We start from the raw sequence: 9,860 nt of genomic DNA, 5'->3' as shown, positions 1-9,860 counted from the left end.
CCAGTTATGAAGTAGATCGATCCTATATATAGTCTTCCTTCTTCATATTCTGTTATTTTCTTAAAAAGTTGACAAAGATCAGTGACTGTACTGTTTATTGGACACATCTTGTGAGAGGGTGAGAAACTACAAATTACAAAAGCATAATAAGAATTTGACAAAATATCAAAATCATAAGCAATCATACAAAATTAAATGCGTAACTTTAACATGTGAGCTGAACTGGACTATGCCTATCGCATGCTGGAAATGCGCGGTTTTACAAAACATTGTAGTTGCAGAATTTAAACATGATAAAATATATTGCATAATAATGTTAGATACAGATGATCAAGTTAGATATAAATTCAAGTAAAACAATATAAAACTTACTCCTTAGGGAGGCCAACATCACCAAACTAATAACAGCCATAACGCCAGGTGTCACGGATTATCCGCGGGTTTATGTAGCGTACGTTAACGTTATTGTTACGTCACAATACTGTACATTATGTTTCTATAGTTAATAACAGAGTCTAAATAAACCACTATACGATCAAGACGCATTTCTATTCTTTCCACAACAATTTTGGTGCCGTGATCGACGGAATGTTTACATAATATACGCACAATGGAAGGAAGATTGAAAGCCATACGGGCCGGTAACAGATCAGCGGTAACGAAACTTTTCGGACGATTTTTGGACTTGAAAGAAAATACAGCCAGTGAAGTAACGGAGGAAGTCGAAATAATTAGAAGGTCTCTGACGCAAAAAAGACAAATTCTACAAGAACTAAATGAACGCATATTAGACGCATTATCTGAAGAGGACATAGAAGAAGAAATCACAAACACAGATGAGTATATGTACGAATTAGATTGCAAAATTAAGAAAACAGAGAAATTTACAGAAAAAGTTTCATGTGAAACTTTGAACGCCAGTGCTGAGTGTTTTGTACCCGCCTTAGAAATTCATGATAGCAACGTAAACACGCCAGCTGCAATTAACTCAAGTGAAACGGCATGTGAGAATATTTTAAACAATTTTCCTGCCACTGATCTCGATGAACAAAGTAACCACGATTGGCAGAAAAATGTTTTGTCATTACCATCCAACCACGCTACGAATAATCATAGATTACCGAAGTTAAATCTTCCAGATTTTGATGGGGATATCTTACAATGGAATACGTTTTGGGATTCATTTGAATCAACAATTCACCGCAACCAAACTTTAACACCAATTCAAAAGTTTTCGTATCTCAAGGCTCAATTACGCGACGCAGCAGCACAAACCATTGCAGGATTTACTCTCACAAACGCAAATTATGAAACCGCCATAGACCTGCTCAAGGAACGGTTTGGTCAACCGCAAAAAATTATCAATGCTCACATGAGAGCACTTATGGAACTGCATGCCCCGAGAAACGACGCCATAAGTTTAAGAAATTATGGAGACTGCTTGGAATCTCATGTCAGGAGTTTAGAGTGTCTAGGACAAAAACAAGAGATGTACGGAGCTTTACTTATTCCAGTCATAATGAACAAGCTACCAGCTGAAATCAGGAAAAACATTGCACGTGAGTACGATGGTGACAACATTTCACTACACAATCTTCGTAAAGCTTTCAGCAAAGAAGTCAAAATCCTTGAATCAGGCCAGATTGAAAACAGCGATGGATTCCACACAACAGCAATGTTTCTTACCGGAGCCTCAAAGAAACAACCCATGTTCATAATGGACACAACCAGAAAACAAGAGAGTCAACTCCTTATGTCGAAACAACAGAGATAAAGAGCCGCCCATGCATTTATTGTTGCACAGAGAATCACTTTCCAGGGGATTGTAAGAAAGTTACAGAAGTAAGTGCAAGATTCGACATCCTAAAACAGAAGAAATTATGTTTCAACTGCTTAGGAAACCACCGCGCCGCAGATTGTAAATCCCGCAACAGATGTAAAAAGTGCCAGAAGAAACACCACACAAGTATATGCGACATGAAACTAACAAGGGACATAGACGAGCCCATCAGATCAACAATTGTCAACATTGTAGGAACGAGTAAACCAAAAACCACAGAAATGAACGTTGAACAACGACATAAAAGTGTTTTATGGAAATCAGCTTCCACTCCGATGAGTCGGACTGTGGACTCCATTCAAGAACGTAGCAAGTTGACTAACGAGGTACAGCAACTTAAGTCAGAGCTGAAGACTAAGATAGAAAGGATGAATGCGTTGGAACAAGAAAATGCTACCTTGCTAGAGAGATTGTTACAATTCGACCAACAAAGAAATTTTCAGATTCGTGTGGAGAATCGAATGAAGGATATGATGGAACATATAAATAAACTAGCGTACGAAAACGGACGTCTGCATAACGAGGTTCGGGAATTAAAAGATCAAGTTGTTAATATCAAAACCTACAGCACTCACTCGGAGCATCCTAATGCTAGTATTCAGTCACGATATGAATACGCTCAAAGGCAAATAAGTGATCTAAATTTCAAAGTACAGACACTTGAAAATCAGCTACAAACTTCACAGGACCCCGTGGAAAGAAGGGAGAAAGATCACACGTTCGCCGTAAGGATCCATGATGACACACGAAGGGAAGAAACTCAGATGACAGAAAAACGTACAGAGACTGGGGAGAAGGAAAAAGAAAAATCACAGAAAAAGAATCTCAGGGACATGGCAGAGATAATAAACAAAATGCCAATCTACGGACTCGAAACATGGAACTGGACTAATCTAACACAGAACTATGTCACAAACACCCCGGAACTGAGACTCTGATACGAAACCTGGCAGATAAAGTGTCTGAACAGAAGAGGATAGAGTGTCAAAAACAAAAGACAAAGAAAGAGTCCGTGAATGGACCTCTTAATTGAGTGATTATGAACTTGTTTTTATTTTAAATTTCAATGAACTGGTAATTTGATTTGAATTTTTTAATATTCTAGTATAATTCATTTCGGTGCCCGGAGTGTCACGGATTATCCGCAGGTTTATGTAGCGTACGTTAACGTTATTGTTACGTCACAATACTGTACGTTATGTTTCTATAGTTAATAACAGAGTCTAAATAAACCCGCGGATAATCCGTGACATGTTGTGGAAAGAATAGAAATGCGTCTTGATCGTATAGTGGTTTATTTTAGACTCTGTTATTAACTATAGAAACATAACGTACAGTATTGTGACGTAACAATAACGTTAACGTACGTTACATAAACCCGCGGATAATCCGTGACACTCAGTTAATAACAGAGTCTAAATAAACCACTATACGATCAAGACGCATTTCTATTCTTTCCACAACACCAGGCAAACCGCATGGCTACCATAATTAGTATAAACAGAATATTGAACCCGATCGAAATAAAATTATACAATACGAAAACGGCACAGTGACTATGCAAATAATAGATCACAAATACTGATTCTTCCACTCTACAAATTCCCACTTCCAACGTCTCGCGCGTTTTCAAGTTTGCGCCTATTCAAAAATGTACGGTGCGTCGATTTACCCAAAGGACCCAAAAGAACCCAAAAGGACCCAAAAGGAACCCAAAAGGACCCAAAAGAACCCAAAAGGAAACTAGTGCTAATTGTAACGGGGACCGTTACAGATGTTCCCCAAACGCTCCCCAACTCCCTTTTTGGTGCCATATTCCCTGTAAGCTTCATTAAATAAGACAAACTCTATGCATCTGAGATTTTAACAACATTTACAAAGAAGTGTACAAAAATCATTTAAACTTTAGCTTTGCACGCGTGCACATGTGAATGCATTTGCGTCATGACCATATCATCTTGTCTACACAATCTATATTTTTAATACACTGAATATTAAAGTATTTAATCCAAAATTATTTAAAAAATACGCTCATTCAAGTGTATGATTGATTTTACTCATTTCACGTGCACGCACGTGCATACATGAGCATGGTGACCATACCTTCTTGTAGAAGTCCATTACATCTATCTGTGTTCTAAATTCCACCCCGTTTGGGTGAAAACTAAGAGAGTTATAGCTATTTAAAGTTTCAGCCAATCAGATTGCAGCACATGTACACGCACGTGTATGCATGTGCATGGTGACCATACTTCCTTGTAGAAGTATATTATATCTATCTATATTCCAAATCCCATCCTGTTTGGTAGAAAACCAAGGGAGTTATAGCTGTTTAAGTTTCAGCCAATCAGATTGCAGCGCACGTGCATGCACGTGTTTTCATGATAATTGCTTTATTTCAAGTTGTAGGATATCCCAATGCATGGCTATGTTCAAAATTTCAAAGGATTTCGTCAAAAAACAAGAAAGATATTGAGACTTTCGTTACAGCCAATCAGAGCGAAGTGCACGTGCATGCGCGTGAGATCTTGCTATTTTCACCATGTCGTCATGTCTATACTACTAATACATCCTCACATTATGAGTTTCAAAGCATTTCATATAAAAAAAAGAAAAGTTGTGGCTATATCTATTATATTGGTCATTTCACGTGTTGCACGTGCACGCTCTTGCAAGCAGGTGCGCGCAAAATGACCTTGATTCCGCAAATCTACATAACATGTCTACTAACCCTAAAAAGGTTTTACCTACATCGGACGAACAGTTTACAAGATCATTCCCGGACAAAAAAGTTCCAGGAAGAAGAAGAAGAAAAATAATAATAATAATAATAATAACTAGTGCTAATTGTAACGGGGACCGTTACAGATGTTCCCCAAACGCTCCCCATCTCCCTTTTGGTGCCATATTCCCTGTAAGCTTAATTAAATAAGACAAACTTTATGCATTTGAGACTTTAACAACGTTTACCCAGAAGGGTACCAAGTTCATTCAAATTTTAGCATTGCACGCGTGCGCATGTGAATGCATGTGCGTAATGACCATGTCATCTTGTCTACACAATCTATATACTTTAATATACTAAATATTAAAGTATTTAATCCAAAAGTATTAAAAAATACGCTCATTCAATTGTATTTTTGATTTTACTCATTTCACATGCACGCACGTGCATACATGAGCATGGTGACATACCTTCTTGTAGAAGGCCATTACATCTATCTATGTTCTAAATCCCACTCCGTTTGGTTGAAAACCAAGGGAGTTATAGCTGATTAAAGTTTCAGCCAATCAGATTGCAGTGTACGTTCACGCACGTGTATGGATGTGCATGTCGATCATACCTTTTTGTAGAAGTCCATTATATCTATGTTTCAAATCTCATCCTGTTTGGTTGAAAACCAAGGGAATTATAGCTATTTAAAGTTTCAGCCAATCAGATTGCAGCGCACGTGCATGCACGTGTTTTCATGAAAATTGTTATATATCATGTTGTAGGATATCCTAATGCATGGCTATGTTCAAAATTTCAAAGGATTTCATCAAAAAACAAGAAAGATATTGAGACTTTAGTTTCAGCCAATCAGAGCGAAGTGCACGTGCATGCGCGTGAGATCTTGCTATTTTGATCATGTCATCATATTTATACCACTAATATATCTTCATATTATGAGTTTCAAAGCATTTCATCAAAAAATAGAAAAATTTAAGCTATATCTATTATATTGGTCATTTCACGTGTTGCACGTGCGCGCTCTTACAAGCACGTGCGCGCAAAATGACCTTGATTCCGCAAATCTACATAACATGTCTACTGACCCTATAAAGGTTTTACCTACATCGGATGAACAGTTTACAAGATCACTCCCGGACAAAAAAGTACCGAGAAGAAGAAGAAGAAGAAGAAAAATAATAATAACTAGTGCTAATTGTAACGGGAACCGTTACAGATGTTCCCCAAACGCTCCCCAACTCCCGTTTGGTGCCATATTCCCTGTAAGCTTCATTAAATAAGACAAACTCTGTGCATATATGACTTTAACAACGTTTTCCCAGAAGGATACCAATTATATTCAAATTTTACCATCGCACATGTGTGCATGTGAATACATGTGCGATATGACCATATCATCTTGTCTACACTATCTATATATCTTAATATACTATATATTAAAGCATTCAGTCCAAAAGTATTAAAAATCACTCATTCAAGTGTTTTTTAATTTCACTCGTTCGAAATGCACGCACGTGCGTGCACGAGCATGATCACCATACTTTCTTGTAGGAGTCCCTTATATCTATCAGTATTCTAAATCCCACCCTGTTTGGTTGAAAAACAATGGAGTTATAGCCATTTCAAGTTTCAGCCTATCAGATTGCAGCACACATGCATGCGCGTAATTTCATGAATTTTTTTCTATATCATCTTGTAGGATATCCTAATGCATGAACATGTTTTAAATTTTAAAGCATTTCGTCAAAATACAAAGGAGATATAGCCATTTAAAGTTTCAGCCAATCAGATTGCAGCACACGCGCATGCGCAAGCCTTCATGAACATTTTATATATCATGCTGTAGATCTTCATAATGTAGGACTATGTTCAAAATTTCAAAGGATTATGACAAGAAACAAGAAAGATATTGAGACTTTAGTTTCAGCCAATCAGAGCGAAGCGCACGTGCATGCGCGTGAGTTCTTGCTATTTTGACCATGCCAGCTTGTGCATACTACTAATGTATCCTTACATTATGAGTTTCAAAAAATTTCATCAAAAAATAGAAAAGTTACGGCAATATCCATTATATTGGTCATTTCACGTGTTGCACGTGCACGCTCTTGCAAGCACGTGCGCGCAAAATGACCTTGATTCCGCAAATCTACATAACATGTCTACTGACCCTAAAAAGGTTTTACCTACATCGGACGAACAGTTTACAAGATCATTCCCGGACAAAAAAGTACCCAGGAAGAAGAAGAAGAAAAATAATAATAATAATAATAACTAGTGCTAATTGTAACGGGAACCGTTACAGATGTTCCCCAAACGCTCCCCAACTCCCTTTTGGTGCCATATTCCCTGTAAGCCTTATTAAATAAGACAACATCTGTGCATTTTTGACTTTAACAACGTTTTCCCAAAAGGATACCAATTATATTCAAATTTTAACATTGCACACGTGCCCATGTGAATGCACGTGCATAATGATCATATAATCTTGTCTACACTTTCTATATATTAAAATATACTTTATATGAAAGCATTTAGTCCAAAAGTATCAAAAATCACTCATTCAAGTGTATTTTCAATTTTTCCTCGTTCCAAATGCACGCACGTGCGTGCACGTGCATGATGACCATACCTTCTTGTAGGAGGCCCTTATATAAATCTATGTTCTAAATCCCAACCTGTTTGGTTGAAAACCAAGGGAATTATAGCCATTTCAAGTTTCAACCAATCAGATTGCAGCACACGTGCATCCACGTGATTTCTTGAAAAGTTTTGTATATCATATTGTAGAACATCCTAATGTATGATTATGTTTTAAATTTCAAAGCATTTTGTCAAAAAATAAAGGAGATATAGCCATTTAAAGTTTCAGCCAATCAGATTGCAGCGCACGTGCATGCACGTGATTTCATAAAATTTTTTCCATATTATATTGTAGGATATCCTAATTCATGACAATGTTAAAAATTTCAAAGCATTTCGTCGGAAAACAAAAGAGAAATTGAGATTTTTGTTTCAGCCAATCAGAGCAAGGCGCACGTGCATGCGCGTGAGTTCATGCTAATTTGACAGTGTCATATTATTAACACTTTTAATATATCCTTATGTAATGAGTTTCAAAGCATTTCATTAAAAAATGTAAAAGTTATAGCTATATTAAGTATATCAGTCAATTCACTCATTTCACGCGCACGCACGTGCAGGCGTATGCGCGCAAAATGACTTTCGTTCCGCACACCTACACTACACACCTATTAACCCTAAAAAGGTTTTAGCTCAGTTGGGTGAACAGTTTCTGAGAACACTCGCGGACAAAAAAGTACCGGAGAACAAATAAGAAAAATAATAATAATAATAATAATAAGAAACAGAGTAAAAACAATATGTTCCCAAACTCCGTTTGGGGAACATAATAATAAGAAACAGAGTAAAAACAATATGTTCCCCAACTTCGTTTGGGGAACATAATAACTAGTGCTAATTGTAACGGGAACCGTTACAGATGTTCCCCAAACGCTCCCCAACTCCCTTCTCGTGCCATATTCCCTGTAAGTTTCATTAAAGAAGGCAAAATCTATGCATTTAAGACGTAAACAACGTTTTCCCAAAAGTATACCAAGTATTTCAAATTTAAGCAATGCAGGCTTGCGCATGTGATTGCATGAGCTTAATGACGATATCATCTTGTCTACACTATTTTACTCATTTGCACGTGCACGCACGTGCATGATGACCATACCTTCTTGTAGGTGTCCATTATGTCTGTCTATGTTCTTAATCCCATCCTGTTTGGTTGAAAAACAAGGGAGTTATACCCATTTAAAGTTTAAGCCAATCAGATTGCAGCGCACGTGCATGCACGTATTTTCATGACAATTATTATATATCATATTGTAGGACATCTTAAAGTATGCCTATGTTTTATATTTCAAAGCATTTTGTAAAAAAAACAGGAAAGATATTGAGATTTTTGTTTCAGCCAATCAGAGCAAAGCGCACGTGCACGCACGTGCATGCATGTGAATGGGGACCATACCATCCTGTAGGAGTCCTTTATGTCTATCTATGTTCTAAATCCCATGCTGTTTGGTTGAAAACCAAGGGAGTTATACTCATTTAAAGTTTCAGCCAATCAGATTGCAGCGCACGTGCATGCGCGTGATTTCATGAAAAATTTGATATATCATATTGTAGTACATCCTAATGCATGTCTATGTTATAAATTTCAAAGCATTTCATCATAAAACAAAAAAGATATTAAGATTTCTGTTTCAGCCAATCAGAGCAAAGTGCACGTGCATGCGCGTGAGTTCATGCAAATTTGACCATGTCATCTTATTTACACAACTTATATATCTTCATATAATGAGTTTCAAAACATTTTATCAAAAAATATAAAAGTTACAACCATATTAAATATATCAGTCATTTTACTCATTGCACGCGCCCGCACGTGCATGCGAATGCGCGCAAAATGACCTTCGTTCGGCACATCTACACAACATGCCTACTAACCCTAAAAAGGTTTTAACTTAGTTTGGTGAACAGTTTCTGAGAACACTTCCGGACAAAAAAGTACCGGAGAAGAAATAAGAAGAAAAAAGAATAATAATAATAACTAGATGAGATCTCGTTGCGAGCAACGAGTAGGTCTTCCGTCCGATTCCGAAAAATAACCCATAAAATCGAGCTGAAAATGGATTAAACATATTTTGGACACATTGGGAATTGAAACGGGTCACTAGCGTGAAAATCCAATACGCTTATCGATTACGCTATTGAACAACTACTCTTACTTCACTTGTATGTACATATAATTCTGCAACAGTTAATCTGTCTTGGAATTATGAAAGAAGGGTCACTAATTTTTCAATTTTCAATCACGAAAGTTGACAATGCCGATTACTTACACTTTCATGAAAAAGGTGGTATGTTCACCGAAAAAAATGCCTCGATCGCCCTACGAGGGTCAAGAAATAAGATTCTATTATCTTCAATAACTTGCATTGAGAAAATAAAATGTTTATATAGGTCAATTAAACGGTCTTTGAAAAATTGCTATCTTTAAAAATAAAATATTTTCTTATTGTAACAGTTGTCCTTTCTATTGATTTAATATGACACAAGTGTGCATGGGAAAACAGTGGTCACGTTTTTTACCTACTACATTCTTGAAAAACTATTAATTTTAACTATGATTTAAGCTATGTGTTACCGTTATGCAAAACAAAAGATATAGATATTGTACTTCGTTTGCACATTAATTCTTTTCTATTTCTACTTTGAGAA

At 36.7% G+C, this 9,860-nt stretch overlaps 1 protein-coding gene and 1 long non-coding RNA gene across 2 annotated transcripts; one reads left to right on the top strand and one right to left on the bottom strand.

The window, feature by feature from the left end:
- Positions 1-402, bottom strand: LOC134265550 (uncharacterized). The gene is made up of 2 exons (XR_009991776.1): positions 373-402; positions 1-126 (listed from the first exon to the last, which is right to left on the bottom strand). It is a non-coding gene; the product is annotated as an uncharacterized LOC134265550 (long non-coding RNA).
- Positions 403-610: 208 nt separating this feature from the next.
- On the top strand, positions 611-1,774 carry LOC134265551 (uncharacterized). The gene has a single exon (XM_062747767.1). The coding sequence runs from the start codon at positions 611-613 to the stop codon at positions 1,772-1,774; it is 1,164 nt and encodes a 387-aa protein (XP_062603751.1).
- The last annotated feature ends 8,086 nt before the right edge of the window (positions 1,775-9,860 follow it).

Source organism: Saccostrea cucullata, unplaced genomic scaffold, assembly GCF_032062105.1.
Source record: "Saccostrea cucullata isolate Sc308-1 unplaced genomic scaffold, CSIRO_AGI_Scuc_v1 ctg2109, whole genome shotgun sequence".
In the NCBI taxonomy this organism is placed as follows: Eukaryota; Metazoa; Mollusca; class Bivalvia; order Ostreida; family Ostreidae; genus Saccostrea; species Saccostrea cuccullata.
The sequence above is the reverse complement of the archived record's forward strand: the minus strand, read 5'-3'. Positions and strand labels throughout refer to the sequence as shown.

Coding starts and splice junctions, on each gene's coding strand:
- LOC134265551 (XM_062747767.1), top strand. CDS start 611: ATGGAAGGAAGATTGAAAGCCATACGGGCCGGTAACAGATCAGCGGTA.